General features: G+C 39.1%; 2 protein-coding genes across 6 annotated transcripts; both read left to right on the top strand.

Moving 5' to 3' along the window:
* The first annotated feature begins 2,200 nt into the window (after positions 1 to 2,200).
* lsm14aa (LSM14A mRNA processing body assembly factor a) lies at positions 2,201 to 15,149 on the top strand. Of its 5 annotated transcripts, none has more exons than XM_027003234.2 (11): positions 2,201 to 2,466; positions 3,263 to 3,420; positions 3,615 to 3,750; positions 4,594 to 4,617; positions 4,817 to 4,936; positions 7,900 to 8,166; positions 8,350 to 8,433; positions 9,472 to 9,651; positions 10,535 to 10,697; positions 10,966 to 11,203; positions 11,378 to 15,149. In XM_027003234.2, the coding sequence occupies exons 1-11, from the start codon at positions 2,346 to 2,348 to the stop codon at positions 11,396 to 11,398; spliced, it is 1,512 nt and encodes a 503-aa protein (XP_026859035.2). In that variant the 5' UTR covers positions 2,201 to 2,345; the 3' UTR covers positions 11,399 to 15,149. The 5 variants fall into 5 exon arrangements, with proteins under 5 accessions (XP_026859035.2, XP_026859034.2, XP_026859036.2 ...); XM_027003233.2 differs by having other exon boundaries at positions 11,375 to 15,149; XM_027003235.2 differs by lacking the exon at positions 8,350 to 8,433 and having other exon boundaries at positions 11,375 to 15,149.
* Positions 15,150 to 15,451: 302 nt separating this feature from the next.
* On the top strand, positions 15,452 to 22,939 carry gpia (glucose-6-phosphate isomerase a). The gene is made up of 17 exons (XM_027003262.2): positions 15,452 to 15,657; positions 16,555 to 16,645; positions 17,075 to 17,143; positions 17,623 to 17,742; positions 17,845 to 17,928; positions 18,142 to 18,288; positions 19,391 to 19,462; positions 19,576 to 19,620; positions 19,733 to 19,786; positions 20,079 to 20,139; positions 20,307 to 20,350; positions 20,435 to 20,587; positions 20,770 to 20,899; positions 21,386 to 21,462; positions 21,672 to 21,876; positions 22,092 to 22,158; positions 22,530 to 22,939. Exons 1-17 carry the CDS (start codon positions 15,539 to 15,541, stop codon positions 22,651 to 22,653), a joined length of 1,662 nt encoding a protein of 553 aa, XP_026859063.2. The 5' UTR covers positions 15,452 to 15,538; the 3' UTR covers positions 22,654 to 22,939.
* Positions 22,940 to 23,493: the final 554 nt, after the last annotated feature.

Here is a 23,493-nt window from a genome sequence, read left to right as displayed (position 1 = left end):
TCGAGAAGGGAAAAAATATTCAGGAATGAAAAAAGACGTTTTGCACGAAATTATGATAAATGCCCATATAATTCTTCTTTCTGTGCTCGCGGGTGTAAATGTGACGGGTCTCACATTTACAAACGCAAAATGGTAAATCGTAAATTGTATTTTTCACCCTGTTTTGCGTGCGGAATGTTACATTCACGTTTTTTAGCCATTTGTTTTTGCGGCCTCTGCTTTTGGCATGAAAATAATACCATACGTTTTTGTTCACTGACACTCCCACAGTTGACACATCTACAGTCGTGGCCAAAAGTTTTGAGACTAGCACAAATTTTGGTTTTCACAAAGTTTGCTGCTTCAGTTTTTATGGTGGCAATTTGCATCAACTCTAGATTGTGAAGAGTGATCAGATGGATTGCAATTAATTGCAAAGTCATTCCTTGCCATGAAAATTAACTCGATCACAAAAATTAGTGCATCCCAGCCACTGCATTTCAGCCCTGCCACTAACATCATTTCAGTGATCTTCTCGTTAGCTCAGGAGAAAGCATTAACGAGGAAAAGGCAGTTGATATCACTCTGTCAGGATGATTTAAAGCAACCAGTCTGCTCTTCTAAAGGGTGGTGGTGCTGGAAAGTTTTCTTCTGTTAACCATGGTTGCCTCCAAGGAAACACATGCAGTCAGCAGTGTATTGCATCAAAAGGGCTTCAAAGGCAAGGACATTGCTGTTTGTAAGCAAGCACCTAAATCAACTGTTTATCAAATCATGAAGAACTTCAAGGAGAGAGGTTCAATTGCAGTGAAGAAGGCTTCAGGGTGCCCAAGAAAGTCAAGCAAGTGGCAGGACCATGTCCGGAAGAGGATGAACCACTAGTGCAGAGGTTGCTCAGAAATGGCAGAAGGCAGGTGTGAGTGTATCTGCACGCACAGTGAGGCAAAAGCTTTTGAAGGATGGCTTGGCATCAAGAAGGGCAGCAAAGAAGCAACTTCTCTTTAAGAAACACATCAAGGACAGACTGCAGAATGTCAGGAAGTATAGGGATTGGACAAAGTTATGCCTAAGAACACTGCCTTGAATAAGAAATGGTATCAAAACGTCTTCGAACAGCAACTTCTCCCAACAATCCAGGAGCAATTTGGTGATGAACAATGCTTTTTCCAGCATAATGGAGCACCATGTCGCAAAGCAAAAGTGATAACCAAGTGGCTCGGTGAACAAAACATTGAAATTTTGGGTCTATGGCCAGGCAACTCCCCAGATCTCAATCCCATTGAGAAGCTGTGGTCAGTCCTCAAAAAGAGGGTGGACAAACACAAACTGTGATCAACTCCAAACACTGATTGGGCAAAAATGGGTTGCCATCAGTCAAGATCTTGCCCAGAAACCAACATCCAGCATGCTAAGGTGACTTGCAGAAGACTTTAAAAAAGAAGGGTCACACTTTAAATTAAGTGTTTGCTTAAACTAGATGCATTTTTTTCAAATTAAAAAAAAAGTTATGAAATGTTTATTGTACTTCACTATATCATATAAACATCCGACAAACTGAAGCTAACGCGGCGGCAAAAGTAGCTGGAGTTGTTTGCTAAACTGCAAGTGCAATAAGGATCCTAAGGCAAATTTCTGCTCAAATTGGATTTTTTTTTTTTAATAAATTGTTTGCTGATAAAAAAAAAAAAAAGTCTTTAGGTGGCTGATGGTGATTTGTACGTCTTTTTGGCAGTTGTCCACAATAAAACTGTTTAGTACCAAGAACCTTCTCCATATGTGTTCTGCTGCCGAGGGGGGCAGTAACCAGTTACCTTCTCTCTGTATTAAAGCAAGTGGTCAGCAATGGTGGAGCATCAAATGTAAGAAGTCAATAGTGAACCATCAAATGTATTGCTGGGTATTTTAAACATTATAACTGTAAATCATGTTTGATCTGTAGATAACCAGATCATGTTTGTTCACAATGTCGCAATTGTTTATCGTGCCGAGACAAATGTGAACTTTGGGCCAGGGCTTTAGTTCTGTTGGCTCTACCTAGTCTAATAATGGGGCAGTTGTCCCTAAAGGCAGCTATCAGACTTTTGCTGGTTTACAAATACAATTTATTGACATTAACTGTCATACACAACACTTGACCAAACGTGAAGACAAGGAAGATGTTTAGCAGTTTATGCCTCCCCCAACTCTCGACGTCACTTCCTTCTTATGCCACGAAAATGAGGGCGGCCATATTGCAGCAGCCAAACTAAAGAGGCGTCCTAGTGCCTGTGTCGAAATTCAAAATATTCATTGAACTGAAGTGGGACTACAGGGGACTTTAAATTCGAAATTACTTTAACTTTAAACTCGAAGGCGTCTGAATCATCATGAGCGGTGGGACCCCGTATATCGGAAGCAAAATCAGCCTCATTTCCAAGGCCGAGATTCGTTATGAGGGGATCCTCTACACCATCGACACCGAGAACTCCACCGTTGCCCTCGCCAAAGGTGCGGTGTCGTGCCGTTAGCCGGACCACCAACAGCTTGTACACTATTGCATGCCTGCGTCCGACTCATTTGACTGTGTCTGGGGACTGGAACATAACTGAACTTCTAGCAATTTAGCCTGGCTAGAAGTGTGTTGGCTGTAGCTGGCTAGCATGCTGAGCACTTTAGCCAGATAACTGCCGTTGATGTGTTTTAACGTAGTTGGCTAATATGTTTGCTAGCTAAACAGGGGAAGCTAGATTTAATGTTATTGGATTTGCATCTAGATCGCCAATATGCAGTTAAATATATGACAACTGTCTAAAAAGCTAACCCTAGCCAAGTAGCAAGGTAGCTTGCCAACTAGATAGCTATACTATATGTCTAGATAGCTACCTTAGCTCACCTAGGTTAGATATGTTAGGCAAGAAAAGCTTGAGCACTGTTAGACAGCCAACTGTTAGTCTGTTAAGCGGAGTATCCCTTTACGATCACTAGCTAGCGACCATAAATAATTGTCCAATAAACTGTCTGGTTAGCTGGCTTTCTAGCTTGTTTATCAAGTTTGTTTATAACTCGTATCGACTACGTCAGACAGCTAAATTTAATACCGTGATTACAACACCAGCACAATCAACGGTGTCACTCAGTTTTAGCTAGCATTTGTACCTCTGTAACTCAAAGTCGAAAGGCAAATATTACAGCTATAATGTGTGAATTGGTATATTTCTAAAATAGCTTTTGAAGTGTTATGTGGTGTGTAGATGGGTATTTGTTGAAGTGTATTTGGTTCTTGATCAATAAATTTCCTCCTTAGTGCGCTCCTTTGGAACTGAAGATCGCCCTACTGACAGGCCTATCCTGCCCAGGGATGAAACATATGAGTACATCATCTTCAGAGGCAGTGATATTAAAGACCTGACAGTTTGTGAACCTCCCAAACCTACTTTGCCTCAGGATCCTGCCATTGTTCAGGTAATTGTTCAGTAATTGTTTCACAAGCTTGTTTTAATGCTTTAAATTTCAGTAGAATAGTAATATCAGAATGGACATGAACAAGGTCTCCATACACGTTTCCCATTTAACTTCAAATTAAACTCATATAGGGCAAAGATTACTTGATAAAGTATCTTGACATATTTTGACTCTGACTGTATGTTTCTGCTCAGTCTTCAATGGGATCTGCAGTGCCAGCATCATTCCAGTGTGGAAATTCATATGGACTGTTCAAACAGGCTCCAGTGTCCTCATATACCCAGTTCACTGCCAGCCCACTGGTTTCACCCTCATATGGGGGTGTTGGTGGTAAGTGTTTCCTCTAGTATAAGGTGTACATTTCCATATTAAATCATGAGCATCAGTATATCCTAGCTGGTATAGGTCAAATTGACCAAAATCAATTTTGGATTTTAAAAAAACTTTGTTAGATAAAATTTAATTAATGCTTGTGTTATGTATGGGAAATTGCTTTCAAGCTCAATTAGATGATTATACAAACTGTGTAAATGAAGGATGATCTCATAAGCTAAATTAGGTTGCACTGAAAATACATAAAGTTATGTAGGTCTAATTTCTGTTACACTGTAACCCGTTTGTTTTGCAGCCTGATTTCTTTAACTTTAAAGTAAACTAATTTTACAGACCCTTGGTGCTGTTATTTACTTCCTGATTTATACTGGCCTGGCCTATTGTTTTAAACGCAAACATTAAATGTATTACAAATCTGGAATGTCAAGGTATAGAATATACAAGTGTGTGTGTGTGTGGAATACCCATTATTATCAAAATAAACCAATTAAATCATGAGGCAAGACGTTTAGCAGTTGGGTTGCTTTTATTTATATTAACACTGAAATGGGCCAGCTACTCCTATGATTTGTATATTAGTATTGGAAAAAAGCAAAACGGTGATAAATCATACAGGTTGAATGCCACACTGTTTATAGCCTATATTCAGTTACCAGAAAATTAGAATAAATCTACAGTTGTAGGGATCATAAATCAGTAAAACATTTTTTTTGTGCATGCATGCATGCATGCATGCATGCATGCATGTGTATGTGGAATAACTACTTTTCAGTCTTTATTTTTTTAAATCTAACTTTTATTTCATGTCGTACTCTTCCTTTGTATGCCTTGTTGTTTCAGTGACCCATTACAACAAATGTGGAGGTGCAGCATGCCATGTTAGACATGAAGTAGCAGTACATTTTTGGCCGGAATGTTAAAAGAAGTTCCACTATGTCATCTTCATATAGAACAAGTGACACATGGACTGGGTCAAACGTTCTCATGCTCTTGATCAATTACCAATACTAGATATTCTTTGGTTATTTTTTGTAATACACAAATGCTTTTCCTTTCCTCACAGGAAACTCATTGGTCTCCTTTGGGAGTGACACAGACATGGTTGCAGCCCTGTCTCAGAACAGTGCAATTGATTCTGCTTTCAGCAATGACACTTACTCTCTGAATACACTCATGCCAGAAGGTAAATGGTTCCATAAGGACCAGACAAAGATGGGTTGGATTTGACCTGTTTTGGATTTAAGGGATAATAAATTCTGATATTTATAAGGAGTGTTTAATTCAGAGTAAAAAAATCCTTAATGGGAGAATCAAGAAATAGAATGCTTAATTGGATTTGTATGCAATTTGGTAGTGGCTGAATTATTTGATGAACAAAAGACCAAGCAGGAAATAAGAGAATTCAAAACATAATTTTGATATTGAGTGCCCATTTTACATACAGTGATGATGCCCATGTCTTTATATCAAAGCTGCCTGGTGTGTTGTAACAGCTGTGGAAGGTGTCGGAGGGAAGGGGTGTAGGGGTGGAGGCTATGTTTTGATACTACAATGTGGGTCTTTCACTGCAGTTCTGAGTGTCCTCCACCTGGCGTTCTACACTGAATACCCTGGACTTACTCCTTACTTGAGTTATCGCACTCAACTCTTGGGTAGAAGCTGTTTCTCAGTCTATTGATGCAGAATTGAATGGTCCTGAATCTTTTCCCTGGTGAAAAGAGGTCAGAGACTGTGTCCATGGTTGGATCCCTGCTGTTGTTGCTAGCTTTCTTATGTTGACTGATGGCATCAAGTGTTAAAAGCTTGGAAGTCAGTTACCATGATCCTCTGTGCTGTTTTTACCAACCATACTAGGTCTTTATGATTGTTCTGGTAGAAGTTTAATTGGTGCTGAGCAGAAATCTTAGTCTGTTTTAAGCTTGCATTTTGAGGTCTGTTGGTGAGGAAATCCATAATGCATGAGCAAGGTTAGGTTCCTAGTCTCATGTTGAGGTTCAGTACAAGTTTATATGGTATTATTGTATTAAATGCAGAACTAAAATGGATGAATAATGTTCTAAATATATATTAGATGGTCCAGATGGGACAGGCTAGTCTGAAAAATTAATTGCATCATCTGTAGTTCTGTTTGATAAGTAAGAAAATGACTTTTTTTGTGCACAAGAACAATGGTCATAGATTTGTGACATGGTTGGGGGGGATTGTATCTTGCTGTAAAACGAGATTAAAAATGTTGGTGAAGATCACGGCCAGTTGATCGGCATGACTTCAGTATGGGAACTAAAACCCTAACTGGTCTCGCTGCTTTTGAAATGTCTGTTTTCATCAAAGTAAACCTTACCTGGTGCCACTGTAGGATGAGAGCTTGCTCCCCTTTGGGCAATGTCATGTGAACTCTAACTGCTTTTTTTTAAAAAATAATTTTTTTAAATAATCAAAATCTGCAAAGAACTGGTTTGAGGATGCCAGGGAGTGCAGTGTCGTCATCTCTCCACTGCAGTGGGTGTTATTGCTTTCAAAATGCATTTCTATGCACGTTTGCTTAGCTTCTTTAATGCAGTTTAAATCACATTTCTTTAATGTGATTTAGTCTCCAGCTACAATCACCACTCCCACTGAATGTGTGTTCAGCTGACTGTTTATAGCATCATACAGTTCCTCCAGGGCTGTAAACGGCTGGGATTATGATGACAGATGAAACTCCCTTTGCAGAAATAAGAGCCTGTATTTTACTGCCAGGTATTATATATTTGAGAAACAGTATGCCCCAGCAATGCCTGTTGCTGTGGGCCTCATTCATATCCTGTTCATAAGAAGACATTTCTTCTTAAAACCCACTTGCACAGTTTACACAACATTCTGAAATTCACCAATGTTTCTTGTTTAAAATGTCTTTTTTGGTAAGAACAGAATCTGCACACATTTGTGTACATTTGGGCACATTTAAGCATTAAGCAAACCTTTTTCTATGTGTGCATACAGCCCTGCAGTCTCATGGCCTTTTATGGGGATTGGTAAGCTAATTAGGAACAACTGGCATGTGCTTTCAATTTACAAGCACAGTGGTATTCATCATTATAATGTAACCCACCTAAATTTCACAAGCATGCAGTTAAGGCTAGCACCACCCACTTTTAGTGAATGAAGTTTATTTCCATCATGCCATGTGGCAGGTTTTTTTCCCTCATAACTATACAGAGATGCACCGTCTCTGAACAGGAGCATAGAGAGAGGGGGAGATTGAGAGATCTGGATACACACTCATGGGTGAAATAACAGTTAAATCAGGATGAATAAAAAAAATAAAAGACTAACATGGTAGTGTGTGTGTTTCCTATTTAGCAGGGACACTACTTTTTTTACTTTTTTTTTTTTTTTTTAAACAGTGTCCCGCTAGATCAATAGGCTTGTTAGGGATGGTACCTACCAGCCAAATCTTTGTAATAATAATCACACTACAGTCCGTCTTGTGCAATGTTATCCTGAGTCTTATTTCGCCCAACTTGTTGATGCATCACCAGGAGTTGGTGTGGAAGAGACCAGGCAGGGTTTGTGTGGGCTGGCTCTTAGCCTGGATTGTAGGCACCCTTTCTTATCCCAGTTTTAGTTTTGTGTCCTTGTGCCATCTCGGTAGCCTCTTTATTGGATTGATAATTGCTCAAGTTGTGCTCAGTCATAATTGTAAGTCGGTTTGGATAAAAGTGTCAGCTAAATGCCATCAATGTAAATGTAATGATAATGCTGGGCTCCACACAATGCAGGATCTCGGCTGGAATAAAGTTAAAGATTTTGGGAGTGTAATCCTGGCATCGGTTTCTGATATTGGGAAGTTCTGCTTGTTTGTAGTTCATATGACCCGTTGAAATGCCAACTGTTGTTTCTTATATTGTCTTTGAATATAAGTGGTTTAAGATGCATCAGTTATGTTATCAGGTTGAAGTGTCACATTTTTGCATGCTGTTTGTTTTTTGTTTTTTTTTTGTTTTTTTGTACTGCTTGAATGAGTAATAAATGCATAACAAATTTCCTCCCAACTAATTCCAGTCCTTTACTTCCGGGTGCCTGCATCACCTTAAATTTCTATGCGTAATGGTACTGTTGTGTTGTACACCTCTGCATCTCTAAAGGCTCTGTCCTCACCTGTAGGTGGCAGCAGTCCTCCACTGGAGCCTCTGCATAAGAGCCCATCCCTGGATCCAGCAGCACCACCAGCCCCAACAGTCAGCAGTGCCACGAGTGCACCCATGGGCCACAAGAGCCCTGTAGCTGCTCGCCTTGCAGCGAGTGGCAGCCAGAAGGCCGTGGATATTTCAGAGCAGAGGAGGGGTGAGGGCTGGCCTAGGCTACGGTCAGGACTCAGGCATGCTGCTGGAGATGGGGCTAATGTAGTTCACTCAGGCTTGCACTCAGCAGGTGAGGGTAAACTGTTTTGTTTTTGATAACTTGGGTTTTTTCAAGTTATCATGACCTTCATTATAGATGTAATATTCCACTATGCTCAAGTAGCTGATCTACAGAAAACACCAAGCAGTTGGCCAACAAAACTTGAGCTTGTTCAGGGAGGGTGGAGACTGCATATTTTGTATACTGTCTCAGGTGCTGAGGTGCTAAAAACGGCTCCGCGAGCAGACTCTGATCAGTCCAGAGGTGAAAATAAGGATGTCTCTAAGCGGCAAGCAGGTTATTTGCTATAATGACTTTTCCACTCGCTTCTGCTGTTGCATGTGACATTTTGTTTTAAGCCTTCATGGATCTGTCTGCTTCTCATGTCCAGCTTTTCTAGCTTAAGCCCATTTCACAAATAGTGTGTCTAAGTGTCTAACATCCATGGAAATATAAAGAAACCTTTGACACATCTGCCAAATTCCCTGTTATTTTTACACCTAAATTCTTTACGTTTTATTGTCTTATATTCAGCACAGTATCAATAAGTACATAAAGATGTAGTAATCTAAGTGATCTCTATTTTAATGGATAGCTTAAGGGTCACGAAATGGCTTGCCTAAGCACTTGTTTTGAATGTACTTCCTCTGACTCTGCAGTCAGTCCATACTTTAAGTCTGATTTATAAGTTAACAGTTGATTTCTAAAACAGAGCCTAAAGTATTAGGCCTAAGCAACTGGGTGCCTTCAGACACTGAATATCAGAACATGTGGCTTAGCTTTGGACCAATACATTGATTTAACAGACCTATCTGAACTGAAGAATTATCAGATGTTCCACAAAACCTCAAGTAGCGGTGCAGATCGGTGGCTAGGATGTTGCTTTCCTTTTCAGGAAATTTCCTAATGGTTGATGTTACTGGGTTTATGTGAAAGGAGCCTTACTTGTATTTTATATATTGTGTGGGATGTTGAACTAATCTCTGAATATGTAGTAAATTAGTTGACCATGAAGTAGGTTCCAGATCAGCTGTTTGCCTGCATATCATCAGCTCTTTGTCTGTATAAATATCAGCATATATATCATGGCATGATGTATTTTATACCATCTTTTTCCTTTTTTGCGTTTGATTACCAATTATACAACATAAGCATGTCCAAATAACTTGTTTGTGTATTTAATGTTTGCTAAGCAATTACATGATTGAGTTAATGTTTTACCTCTATGACAAGCTAGCACTTATTTTGTCTCTCATGGCTGTTTAGCATCTGTAGATTGTCCTGAAGGAGAGGGGAGAGAGTGTTTTTTAATTCAGGTCTCTCTCTGTTGTGCAGGTGCTGGCCCACCAGCATCACGCCGTAGTCGTGGAGGAGGGCATCGTGGGAGAGGGCGTTTCCCTGTGAAGAGAGATGGACAGATGAAGTTTGAAAAAGACTTTGACTTTGAGAGTGCCAATGCCCAATTCAACAAGGAGGAGATTGACAGGGAGTTCCAGAACAAGCTCAAACTAAAAGGTAAGGATGGTGCGGATTTACAGCCAAGGTTTATGTTGGACTACAGTGCCCAATATTGTGTACCTGTGTAATACAAATGCCAAATAAAATTGTCAGTTTAAATAATTACACTACATATCAGTTAGTGCACTTTAGAAGTTTAGAGGAATTTAGATGTGTTTTATGTGCTGATTCCATGGAACAGTATTAGTTTATGGTTTTATGACAACCGGATCAAAAATACGTTGTTATTGTGGTGTAGTTTTAGCATTTGATCCAAACTGGATTTTGTGGCCAGGATTCCACAAGCGCAGAGTAGATTCCTCTCTGAAGTTTAGCATAATTCCTATCTTTCTGTTAAAACTGAGCAGTGATTCTGTGGTATTTCAGGCTAGGAACAGGTGTGGAGTTTTTTTTTTTGTTTTTGTTTTGTTTTTCCTCATAATTTTAGGGGGCAGTTTAACAGGTTAATTAGCAATGATTAATTTTTCTCATCAGTGATTTACAGGCAGTGTTCTTTTAAGCACATACAAACATAATGTTTCATGTTTTAGCTATATAAACGAAAGCCCAAGTCAGATTACACCCAGAGGCTGTTTGGTGCTTTTAGCAACACTTATTCATGTCATGACCTGACATAATTTAACAAAAAATCAGCAGTTGTTTTCTGTAAAGAATGTGCAAAGGAACTTGTAAAAACTTGCAATGAGTTGTTAAATTTTACTATTGGTGAGGCTTTTAAACCAAAAATGTAAATGGTGAATAATTAAACAAGTACATATTGGTAAAGGGGTATTTGTGGTTCCTTTAGCCAGATTGGTTTCATATCATGATATAGCAGTATACTGTGTGAGCCTTAACATTTCAATAATACTTTCAAATTTGGTTGTTTGTGTGTATTTAGATGAAAAACCAGAGAAGGCTCTGAATGGGGAGGATAAGGGTGACTCTGGGGTGGAGACTCAGAACAGTGAGGGGAATGCTGATGATGAGGACCCGCTAGGACCCAACTGCTACTATGACAAGTCCAAGTCCTTTTTTGACAATATCTCCTGTGATGACACTAGGTTGGTACTCCTTTTGTTTTTGTTTTTCTTTGTTTACGCCCCCTGTTATTTCCTTGCATACAAGGGGTTACACAAGATGCTGGTTAAACTTCTTAGTCTTATAATTACAAAGTGTACCTGCTATCTACTTTAGCTGTTGACATGTAGCCCTATAAATGCAGATGTGTGTGGCTTTGTAATGCAGTGGTAGGACTGGGAGGTCATGCCCTTGCAGACCTGTGACCCACTTATTTCTGTTGTAATATGAATGGCGGTGAATATTTTCCAGGGAGAGGAGGCAGACCTGGGCAGAGGAGAGGCGGATGAATGCAGAGACGTTTGGCATCCCATTGCGCCACAGCAGAGGGCGCAGTGGCTTCCGGAGCCGTGGGGGTGCAGGTTTCCGTGGGGGGCGTGGTCGTGGGGCTGGTCGGGGATCATTTGGAGCTGCACATCCAGGTGGCAGCAGTTACAGAGGGGCTTTCAGAGGCCACGGAGGACGGGAGTTCGCAGATTTTGAATACAGGGTAATGTTTTTTGTTTTTTTTCTTATTTAATGGAATAAAGCCAATAGTGTATTATCTAATGATGCAGAGAAAAAAATATATATATATTTTGGGTATTGGGTTTTGTCTGTGTTTAGTTTTAGTTAAATGTCATCAGACTTGCTCTTACTCTCTCTTTTTGACTTTTCCCAGAAGGACAACAAAGTAGCTGCATAGTGCAGTGAGAACTACATCCACAGGAAGATTCAACTCTTGGGTATTTACTTTTTGGCTACTACTTTTGACAACAGGACTGAAGAAGAATTTACTAGCTGTATATTTGTCACCAGCACTGGTGTGTACCTCTTGAAAAGTGGATATAAATGCAATTTATTTTCCATGTCTTCTTGGAGTGGAAATCTAAATGTTTGTCTTTTGAAATATTAACCCACATGGAAATATTTGATGGATATTTTTTTTCCTCTCTAAACCTTCTTTCCCTTTAGTACAGAGCTTGAGATGATCTGTTAGTTGTAAAGCAACAGTGTACATATGCCCACATACTGTGAGTACTCATCATGGAATTATCATCTTTCCCAATTTAGCACCAGAATATCCAGTTTGGGTCTTAGTTGCAGCTTTTTACTCTATTTTTCTATACAAATGTTTCACTTTAGTTAGGTAGTCAGTGTAATTAAACTTTCAGTTCAAATAACACCTAGTTTGGTGTTGGATTTCCATAAATTGTCCAAACTACTACAGTCCATTATTGTGCAATAGATAGTTTAAGGAAACATTGCCCATCAGTATGAGCTAATGTCATAAACACTGAGGTAAACCTGTGTTGACAGAATTAGCATTATTTTCCATGCTTAGTGTTGCCCCTTAAAAAAGAGAGGAAAAAACTACTGTCTCAAACATGAAGCTGAATTTGACCACTTCATAGTTACCTATATGCACTATGCCTGGTGCGTTTGCATCACATCAATTAATAGGCTCTCGGTGGCCACTTTACACCTACTTTATAGCTGTCCTTAACAGGCTATATGATCAGCAGTCAGTTGTAAGTTACCCATGCATTTTGTGGCTCTACTGTCCAGAAGTTAGTTGACACATGGTAGACTGTCTTACTGTGCTCAGATGTTGTCATTGTGTTTGCACTGGCCTCTTCCATAAAGACCTGTTTAGCAGAAGTACATGTTTTAAATGTATCTAATAATGCCATGGGTGTATGCAAACATTTACAAACATGTCAGTAAATAAATGATGCATTGAGAGGATGAAAAATAAAACATCTCTCTATCAAAAAAGAGCTCTCCTTTAATTGTATGTACACACAGCCCTTGGACAAAGCTTACCTAAGGGGTAGTGTACATAAAATGCAAACTTTGTTTTAGATACATTTGTATTTGTAAATGTTTGCATGTAGAGTATTTATGTGTATTTTATTAGTGTTTGTGTATATTCATATACACAAACATAAACATAAATGAACAGGTAAAATAGTTGCAATTTAATAACATAAGGTACAAGACGACTTCAGCTGTAAGGCAGGTGTAACTAATAAACTGAACACTAGTTATGCTTTATTTCAGACATGTACATGTCCAAATTATATGTTGAGGCATTAATCTGCTGTTTTAAGAGAGTATTAGTGTTTTTGTATGCTCAGAAACTACACTAATTACCAGTGTGTAGTAAGTGAATGTAATGTATAGGTGGGGTGTGTAATGTAAAGATTTGTGCCACTCAGAAGGCTGTTAACTTTAGTTCGTTACTGCATTACTGCATAGTTTTAATAGCATGCTCACCTGGTGACATTTGACTGGATATTATGTTTGACTTATCTGTTCAGAATGTATGTTCACAAGTTTTGTCTACACCTGTTACTCAAGACCTTTGTGTTACTCAAGACCTTTTCACAGTCCCACTTAAAATGAAATGTTTACTTTCATGTGGTGTTACTACTGCTCATGTGAAGTCTATTCTTTGAACTTGAGGTCTCCCTTACATTTGATTAAGATACCTTTAACCTAGCTGGTAACATTTTCAATTGGGATGCTGACACTGCAGCCAGATGAAATGGTGTCAAAGTATTGATAATGGTTAAATATTTAAAAATAACCTACAGCATACTAAATTTTAAGAGGTTGTTAAATGTTAGTTTCTTTAAGTTTATTTATATGCTGTATGTATCATGCACATATTTAACCATTATCAATAATCAATTACCTCAAGCTTGCGAACAGTTCTACCTCTCGCATCTTATGGTAAGACAGTTCAATAAGACAGACATTCACTGTATATACAAACACTATACATTGCAATCCATGCAGTCAATATATAGAAGCAGATGTGAAAAAGTTTAAAGCCACAAAATGTTATCATTGTCAAATAGGTATTTTGCTACAAGTTACCATGGGCTTCATAAAAGAACAACTTGAGTGTAAAACTTTTTCCATGTGCTTAAATTAAATTAAAAGTAGAAGGTTCTCAGAAGGATATATTGGCATTACTACTTCCCTATGTTCCCATTGGCTTAACTTGTGGCTTGATGTTTAGCCGCCTTTGGTCCTATATTCAGGGTTGCTTTTTGTAAGGAAGCATGTTAAAGAATTACAGTCCCATTTTTTGTTTAATTGCAACTTTCTGGGACTGAAATGTATAATCTGTGATGTATTCTCACAGCTTTTGGTACTGGAAAAAAAAACATCTCATCTGGCTGTTCAGTATCACACCTTATCAGTTATGTATTGAAGAAATTTCACCCTGCAAAAAAGTTATTTGTATGTAAAATACCAAAAAATTCTTAGTGCAGTGTTGGATTTACTTTATGTATTATGGTCTTCAAATGGACTAATATATTACACTGACACACTACATGACATGACAATGCCAGATGATCAAAATCTTTTAATATTGGCTAAATGTTTCTGTTATACCCAACTGCAAATCAGGTTGTCTGGTGTACGTGTCTTGAATTTTAGCATTTCAGCAATAACATTTATTTATTAGTAGTAGTACTGTTTTTAAATGTCTCGTTTGATGATTGAAAAACTTATTTTACTAATGGGAAACTTGGTATACTGTTCAATGCCATAACATATTAAAGTGCAGATAGCTTCTTGTAGAGAAAAGCATTGTTTTGAATTGTGGGAGATTGGAAATGTACATTTGCAATTATCCTCTTTGTGTCAGTTTCTGAATTTTGAGGGCTTATTATACTTCAAGCATGGCTAATTTTACAGAGTAGTTGTCTGGACATGTGCTATTTATAATAATATAGTCAAAATATGGCCATGTTTTGTTTTTTTAAACAAAATCTTATATGCCAGCCTTTTTACAACTTAATGTCTATTTACCATGTCTGTAGAGATGGAGTAGAGTCTTCTGAAAAAATATACTGCATATAAAACTGATACCAGCTCTTGAAGGGTTGCATACTACCTAATCCACTAATAGATAGGCTATAGTGAAATATCTGCTTTAACCTTACCAGAAACTCAATAATGTTATGATGAAAGCATTTAATGCATTCAGCTTTACTGTTTAATTGGTGTTATGTAAGCCATATTTTCATGAAATTGTCATTGTTTGTAGAGATGTTTTTTTTTTTTTTGTTTTTTTGTTTTTTTCCCAAGCTGTCATTAAAAGCCAGTAAATTATTTGCCCTGTCTGTTTAACAAAAGGCAGGTCTTGCTGCTCCATGATCAGCTCTTATTGTTTTACAGATTTTTCAGCTGCCTTTACTTTTTAGACAGGGAACGTGGGCACTGCATGCTGGTAGCAGAAGTCTCCAAATGGTGAAAGATCTATGGCATATACTGTTACTAACATGTCTTGAACATTTATATATCTTTTTTTCCCCGCTATTTATTTACATCCACAGTAGGCTAAAGTTCATGTTCATTTCAGCCATAGCATGGGGGGTGTACCGCAATGTAAAGGGATTTTTACTCTGACCCAAGAATAAAGTTGTTAATTATTACTTGTTTCGTGGTGAATTGAGGTTCTCTAATACAACCTGAATTTCTGCAAAACAGAATCCTTGATTTGCTTTGCATGTATCTGGAAATCCTAGGCCTGAGAAATTGTTTAATGCTACCAATGTATGGTACATGTCACTACAGTGACCAATGGTCAAACCTATTTCAGCTAAGATTGAGAAATGCTGAGGTTATGTGCAATCAAGTTGGCACTGATCCTGATGGAAACGGTACTTAAGCATGTAGTGGGCGTGGCCACAGGCCGGCTCGCCATTGGTGCGTTCCCCCCCCCCCCCCCCCAGCCTACAGAAGCTGCACCGTCTCTGAATGACTGCACTGTGATCTTCGGGTAGTTGTATTCAATCTAGGAGGCTCACCGAAAGATTTTATTATGGGTCTAACTATCGATCCGTACTATCAAAAACTGCAGCAATGGTACAAATCAAACGCCGCGACACTGAACATGCGGCAGATGTTCGAGGCGGACAAGGACAGGTTCTCAAAATTCAGGTAAATCGAAAAGCATCCTGTACATTGCCCACGAAACACTAATGGAAGGTAGATAAGAAACAGAGAAGGACGTTTTGCTGCTAAATCGTGTTTCATGTACCCCTTTTGTCAACCTTAGTTGGTTTTTGCGTCATATATACTTTGTTGTATATGCAAGGTTGTTCTGCGTCGATTTTAAATAACGATTCTCGGGATTGGTTCTGTTTTCTGCTGCACCTCGTAATGGATTGGCTATAGCCATGAAAACCTCCAATGTTTCATCCGTGGTGTCTTCACAGTTTACGTTTATTTTGTCGCAGAAAGCCACCAGGGCCTGCTCGTTAGCATACGCTACAGGAACTAGCGTTAGCTGAGGTGGACACAAGGTCACCGAGATGATAGGCCTCCTTTTTGAAATAGTGGGTTTTCTATGAATGTGTGATTCACCAGTCTCAAAATACACGTGTGTGTTAGATTATTCTCTGGTTTAAGACAATTAAATGGAATAAACCTGCTTACTGTTAGATGTGCGACAATGTAATTCCACCATAGGTAGGTTAGGTTTGGCGTACTGGGGCACGCTACTAACTGCACGTATCACCGGTCACTGTAGTAAGACGTGCTGATCTGTACCCAATCGTGAGCTAATGGAAAGTTTAAGGAAGTTGGTGAACAGACGCCAAACTTGTACGTCCTAATATATGTTTATGTAGGATTATATAATAACTATAATATTGGAATAGTTTCTTTCGTCAGTTCATTAACCACGCCCATACCATTTTAATTATTTGATACAGTACATCAGTATTCAGGACCCGATCCTAATTGATGATGCCTCTCCAGTGGGCTTTTTATACATCAAACAAAAATATTCAAAAATTATAAGTATTTTTTCTTTTTATTTTCCCTTTTCCCCAGTGCAACCCTTGAGACAGATGATGGGGACATACTCTTGGATTATTCTAAAAACCTTATCACTGAAGAAGTTATGAAGATGCTGTTTGACATGGTACAGTCCCTTTCCTGTAGTCAGTATTAGTCTTTAAGACCATTTTGTCTCATACAGTAGCCTTTTATTAATTATATGAATACTGGTATGTAGTAAACATTTAAGATTTATGCATAATAACACTTTAATGACATTTTAAATGCTTGGGTGGGCCTCATTTAAGTTCTTGTCCTGCAATGGCATAAGGGCATTGTGGTTTATTTTGGGGTGTGGGAGTGAGATGGGAAAGTGTAAATCATCAGCCAACAACCCTTAACAGCACCATGCAGGGTTTCTAAGCCTTTCTTGCTTATTTCTCCAGATGTCTATGTATTGTTAAAAATAATTGATTACAGGCTATATAGTGAAACCATTTAAAACTAATGTGAGCATGTAGTTTGATGTGTAATAGAAAATTACTCCATTTGGTTTTTCCTTGTGCATGGTTAGGCAAGGTCCGTGGGAGTGGAAGCAGCCAGGGAGCAGATGTTTTCTGGTGAGAAGATCAACTTTACAGAGGTACTGCCACAGACGCAATGTAAACCCTCAACAAGAGGCTACAGTAAATTATGAACAAGGATACCATTCAAATCAGCTTTAATTCTAACACTCAAACTCCTGTATTTATTATACAGCATTACATTCAACATTATACAGCATTCATTAAACATATTTCTACTAGTGTAGAGATTTATGTTGTAGCTATGTTGATGTATACTGAAAACTCAGCAAATTCAACAGTTGTGGTGTTCTATACAGGGTGTTTTGATCTTTGGCTTACCCTCTGCTGAAGTATAGCAGGATGTGATTGCAGACAACGCTTGTTTTCTTTCACTTAACTGCTGTGCCACTTTCTTTTGTGGAACATGCTGATTTATTTATTTATTTTTGTAATTCGCCACTTCCCACTTTTTGTATTTATTAATCATAGTTTTGTGTTAATTGATCATAGAGAGACATGACTGACTAAATACATGCAACACATCACGTGTGTACAGGGCCGAGCTGTTCTCCACATCGCCTTGAGGAACCGGGCTAACACTCCTATCGTGGTGGATGGAAAAGATGTCATGCCTGAGGTGAACCGAGTTCTGGAGAAAATGAAGGGCTTCTGCCATGTGAGTAGAGTCACTGCATTTTTAAATGGAGGAACATGCACTGGTCCCTATAACAGTCTTTGCACTGCACAGTGATGTAGCATTTGCTAATGTGATTTGCAGAGAGTGCGCAGTGGAGCCTGGAAAGGCTTCAATGGTAAGGCCATCACTGATGTGGTCAACATTGGCATTGGAGGATCTGACCTGGTGAGTGGAGTCAAAACCATGCAGAGCATATCCTGACGACACGAGTTTATTCGTCCACTGAAACCTCATTGTGGTAGTTGTAACATTGATGAGGGTTTTACTTTTTCTCCTCCTGGCTCTTGTTAAGAGGATGTGGATTCATAGTTTAATACGGTTATGCATTTGTGAAAGGAAATGGTGAACCCCCATAAAGTAACTGAGTTTGTGTACCAGGGGCCTTTGATGGTGACGGAGGCTCTGAAGCCATACTCTAAGGGGGGCCCCAACGTGTGGTTCGTCTCCAACATTGATGGAACACACATGGCAAAGACTTTGGCACAGCTGAATGCTGAAACCACTCTCTTCATCATCGCCTCCAAGGTTGGTGGCAAACCTGTATTGAGACAGCTTTAAAGTCATCTCTGTATGAATTTACATATGAACTTGTTGATGGTCTGGATCTTGAAATTGATTCGTCATCTTTTGATTGTTCAGTCTAGCTGAATGGACAGACGACTCAATTGCCAAGCAAGCTGTTTCACTACTGTATGTAGTTTTTTCACTGTTAAGTTTGAGAATATATTGGCACGGTTCTTCTAAGTCGTGCAGTGAGTATTTTAGTGGCTTTTTTATGTAGTTAAGGACCTCCCATTTGGTATTTTATCATATGGGATTGACATAATTGAAACACTAGTATAACTAATTTGACTTTAACTGCACAAATAACTGCTTTTGTATGGTTTATTTATTTATTTATCTATTTATTTTTAACAATCTCTTACTGGTTATGGTATTTCTAGGGGTGGGGTGGTGTCTAACCATGGCATTTCTCATGTAGGTCCTTGAAGATGTTTGGTTTCTCTGATTATGATGTGTAAAATTAACTGCATTAGCTATACAGACACTCTTTGGATTACGATGGATTGGTTTACATTATTGACTTTTACAATGGGTTCAACAGAAACTGGATATTTTCCTTATGTACACGAGTCTTACCAATTACTTATTTCTGCCTCACATTGTTACTCAACACTTTTTTTTTTTAAATTTAAACTTGGTTAAAACACTTGCATTTAAAATAGGCTATGGCAGGCTATGCTATGATATACAGTAGTGTATCCTTGATTTGCGATTCAAGCGCCTTATAATGGGTTTATCGGAACGTAGCCCCATCGTAATCTGTGGAGCATCTGTATTAAGTATCCATCTTACTTGAAGCATCCGTCCCGAGAAGCGTCTTGCTTGAAGAAAATTTAAAGAGCGACTTGCTCTTGTCCATGAACACTTTCACTGGGTATGAGTCACCGGATCCTCTGCCTGCCCCCTTGTCGTCTTCATCAGGACAATGTTTTAAGTAGATGTCAGAGTGAATCAGGACTTAATGTTGACATGCCATCTAAAGTAGTTGTGCAATATGTGCTCATTATCTTGTAACTTTGAATTGAAGTAACTAAAATGTCACAATGCTGTTGGATTTTTCTAGACTTTCACTACTCAGGAGACCATTACTAATGCTGAGTCTGCCAAGGAGTGGTTCTTAAAGACTGCCAATGATGTGAGTACTCCTTCCCCCACTAACTCTGTACACTCCAAAGGCCCACCACCTTTTAAGTTGACTATAATTATACAGTAATTCCTTATGTAAATGTTGTCTCCCCCCCCCCACAGACCTCTGCTGTGGCCAAGCATTTTGTTGCTCTCTCCACCAACGCAGTGAGTCTGACTACTGTCATGGTTTGGTGTGCGTGGTGTACTCGTGGGAAATTGGGGTTATCTACTGCAAGGTGGGGAAAAATGGAATTCTAAATTGTTCTTTCTTCTTCAGCCCAAAGTGAGGGACTTCGGTATCGACACTAACAACATGTTTGAATTCTGGGATGTGAGTATGTCCTGCAGAGTGACAAACCAGAATGTAAACCTGCATGAAAAGTGAAGACTTTGCAAGTGACTCTTAAATGGCTGAGACACTAGGAGGCTTTATTGCATCAGATACAAAAGTGGTAATGGCATGGAGTGCATCCAGTGTGTCCCTAGTCAAACTGAGTTCTTTGTGAACATGAATCATGTAATGAAGGATATCCAGGACTTGATGCCTTGCAAAATGCCATGCCTTATAAAAAAGAATGGCTCTGCATCAGTGTTTGCATTTAATATGTGCTTGTTCTTTTTAGTGGGTCGGTGGGCGTTACTCGCTGTGGTCTGCTATTGGTTTATCTATCGCTCTGCACGTAGGTATGTCTGCTCCAGAATGCTAAATCTGTTGCACTGATCTGATGACACATGTCTGGACTAATTTGAAGAATGCTTAAACTGCAATCTGCAGTGTTGAATACTCAGCTGTTTATTGTTGGTATTCTTTACAGTTGGATGGTGATTCATATTGGCTCTTTTTCCTGTAGGATTTGATAACTTCGAGCAGCTACTTGCAGGTGCCCACTGGATGGTATGACCTGTACATTTTCTGTCATTGTAAGTTATTAAATTGTAATATTTGCTTTTTTAACTGTCCAATTCTCTGTATTCCCAGGATCAGCACTTCTGTTCTGCTCCGCTCGAGCAGAACGCCCCAGTGCTGCTAGCCCTGTTAGGTGTCTGGTACGTCAACTTCTTCCAGGCTGAGACGCATGCCATGTTGCCCTACGACCAGTACATGCACCGCTTTGCTGCCTATTTTCAACAGGTCAGTTGTGCAAAAAAAAAAAAGTGTGAAGAACCCTGCTCTAGGATGAATTTTAGCACTCTGGATGCAATCTAGAAGCACATGAAATGGGCAGTTGATGACAACCTTTCTGTATGTTGATGGATTTGCTCATAAATGTGTAGGCAATTTTATGGTCATTTAACTGCTGTATGCCCTCCAAGGGTGACATGGAGTCAAATGGAAAGTACATCACCAAGAGTGGCACCCGTGTGAACTACCACACTGGACCCATTGTTTGGGGGGAGCCGGGTACCAATGGCCAGCATGCTTTCTATCAACTCATTCACCAAGGTACACAGCACTACTGGAACAATGTTCAGTTTAACTTATTTTCTTATTTTTTGGTAAATGCACATGGCTAAAGCTATGTGCATTTACATTTGCCAGTAGAGTAGGTTAGAGTTCAATGGTATCTTAAACTCTGACCCAATGTACTGGATAAGATACAAAAGTGCTGTGTCATTTACTCATAAAATGTAAGTCGCTCTGGATAAGAGTGTCTGCTAAATGCCGTAAATGTAAACCCATAGCCATGTGTGCAGGACTTCTGAACAGCTGCAGGAAGGGTTTAGGTTTATATTTTAGCCAGTTAGTTCTGTGGTAAACAGTAAATACACAGTAAATTGCTAAACAGTAATACAGTAAAAATACTAAACAGTACATGAGTTGCTGTATTTAGTATAGGGTTCTGTGGCCTGTTCAGAACCCATGAACTAAGTTTTGTATGTACTTTACTTTTTTTTTGTGTTTGTTCCCCCCCCCCCCCCCCAACAATAGGGACTCGTATGATTCCTGCTGACTTTCTCATACCTGCCCAGTCTCAGCATCCAATCAGAGATAATCTGCATCATAAGGTACGCTCTTCAAGTAGACTCACTCGAACTGTTACTGTTGTTCTGGGTCTTTTTTTAGGGCTTGAATGTGTATTTGACATACAAATAACACAACACTAATTCTTGTTTAACATACCATACCATATCACTTACTATGCTGGTATATATTTTTATCATTCAGTATTGTACTGTTGAACTGTTATGAGCTGCATATTCTGTGTCCATTTTAGATATTGATGGCAAACTTCCTGGCTCAGACGGAGGCTCTGATGAAGGGCAAGACCTCAGAAGAGGCCAGAAAGGAGCTGGAGGCTTCTGGCATGAGTGGGGATGCCCTGGACAAACTCCTGCCCCATAAAGTATTCCAAGGAAACAAGCCAAGCAACTCCATAATTTTCAAAAAACTGACTCCATTTATGCTGGGAGCTTTAGTTGGTAAGTCAACAGTATGAGATGGTTGCACTGTACATACCATATGCTATTAGCTATAGCTTGATAACTCGAGCCTTTTAATCATGTATTAACAATGTTTAAAATGCATGTATTTTTATAATGTATGCAAACATGTATGAGTCAAAAGTAATACAGCACATTTCAATGCAAAAGAATGCACTGATTTACTGAATATTTTGTGTGTCTTTGTTTTTAAGCCATGTATGAGCACAAAATCTTTGTGCAAGGTGTGTTGTGGAATATCAACAGTTATGACCAGTGGGGGTAAGAGCCAGCATTTTTCTCAGACTCCTTATGCAAAATGACAATTTGCACCCTGCCAGTTTAAACAGCAAAGCTATAATTGTGCAGCTGTATTTATTTTTTTAAAAAGCAGTAACATAATAATAATTATAACTTATTATAATTTACTCAAGGGTGTATGCTTAATCTCAGCATTGATGGGGGGCCCACCCTACTATTCACTCAAATATTAGTAGGACCAGGTCCCTACCTAATCCATATGCAAGCTTGCACCCTTGATTTTGCTTATTACTTAGTCCAGTTTTATACCTGCAAGACATACAGCAGGCAAGCCACTAGGGTCCACTTCTGAGCTGACTGCTGGTGTGCTGAGTAATGTGATGTGCCTCTAGTGTGGAGCTGGGGAAACAGTTGGCTAAGAAGATAGAGCCCGAGCTTCAGGATGATTCTGAAGTCCACACTCACGACTCCTCTACAAATGGGCTTATCACCTTCTTCAAGAAAAACCGCACCTAAACACCCACACTGCCTCTACTCGTGGAGATGATCAGTGGTTTACATGTTATGCCCTGTAACATAATCCAGGCTTGGTAGGCTTAATTTAAGAGGAAGAGCACTTTAAGCGTGTAAGCATTTGTTGTTTACTTAAATGTTGTATATTGTGAGATGTATTCATAGACCTCCAAACCAGTATAGGGTGTGTTCATGTGTTGCAAATTCAGGAATGCTGTAACTTGCCCCCACCTTCCATTTGAATAGCCATCATCCATAGAGCAAAATAAAGATCTTATTTGTCACCACATTTTCTGTTGCATTTTTACAGATTATGCTAAACTGCTATACATTGACCAGCCAGTAGATTCCTTTAAGATTTTGGCCTGTATTAATTTACATATTTATTCTGCAAATCTCCTGTTTGACCACATGCTCATATTCTTTATTGGATTTAGATCTGGTGATTGGGCTAAACTTGCAGTCACAGAACCAGTTTGAGATGACTCGTGTTTTGTGACGTGATGCAATGTAATGCTGTAAATTGGAGAAGAAATGGGTCAATTGTGGCCATAAAGGGATTTACATGATCAGCAACAATACTTGGAGGGTGTGGCATTCAAACAATACTCAGTTTGTATTAAAGGAACCGGATTTGTGCCAGAAAAAACATTCCCTGCCAGAAGCCTGAACTTTTGAGACAAGGCCATGGATTGTTCATGTCTGATGACAACACTGCCATGTGCATGATGCAGCAAAATATCTGATTCATCAGGCATTTTTCCAAACTTTAACTGTTTGGTTTTGGTGAGCCAGTGCCCACTGTAGCCTCAAAATCATGTTCTGGTATTACTCCTGTAGGTA

The sequence above is a fragment of the Electrophorus electricus genome, chromosome 2 (assembly GCF_013358815.1).
Source record: "Electrophorus electricus isolate fEleEle1 chromosome 2, fEleEle1.pri, whole genome shotgun sequence".
Taxonomy (NCBI): Eukaryota; Metazoa; Chordata; class Actinopteri; order Gymnotiformes; family Gymnotidae; genus Electrophorus; species Electrophorus electricus.
This window is presented reverse-complemented; position numbering and strand designations above follow the sequence as displayed.

Excerpts from the sequence above, each read along its gene's own strand:
- lsm14aa (XM_027003233.2), top strand. The coding sequence starts at position 2,346 with ATGAGCGGTGGGACCCCGTATATCGGAAGCAAAATCAGCCTCATTTCC. Across the intron at positions 4,618-4,816 it reads CCATTACAACAAATGTGGAG|GAAACTCATTGGTCTCCTTT; the intron begins GTGCAGCATGCC and ends CTTTCCTCACAG. Across the intron at positions 8,167-8,349 it reads CTCAGGCTTGCACTCAGCAG|GTGCTGAGGTGCTAAAAACG; the intron begins GTGAGGGTAAAC and ends ATACTGTCTCAG.
- gpia (XM_027003262.2), top strand. The coding sequence starts at position 15,539 with ATGGGTCTAACTATCGATCCGTACTATCAAAAACTGCAGCAATGGTAC. Across the intron at positions 16,646-17,074 it reads TGAAGATGCTGTTTGACATG|GCAAGGTCCGTGGGAGTGGA; the intron begins GTACAGTCCCTT and ends GTGCATGGTTAG. Across the intron at positions 17,144-17,622 it reads AGAAGATCAACTTTACAGAG|GGCCGAGCTGTTCTCCACAT; the intron begins GTACTGCCACAG and ends ACGTGTGTACAG.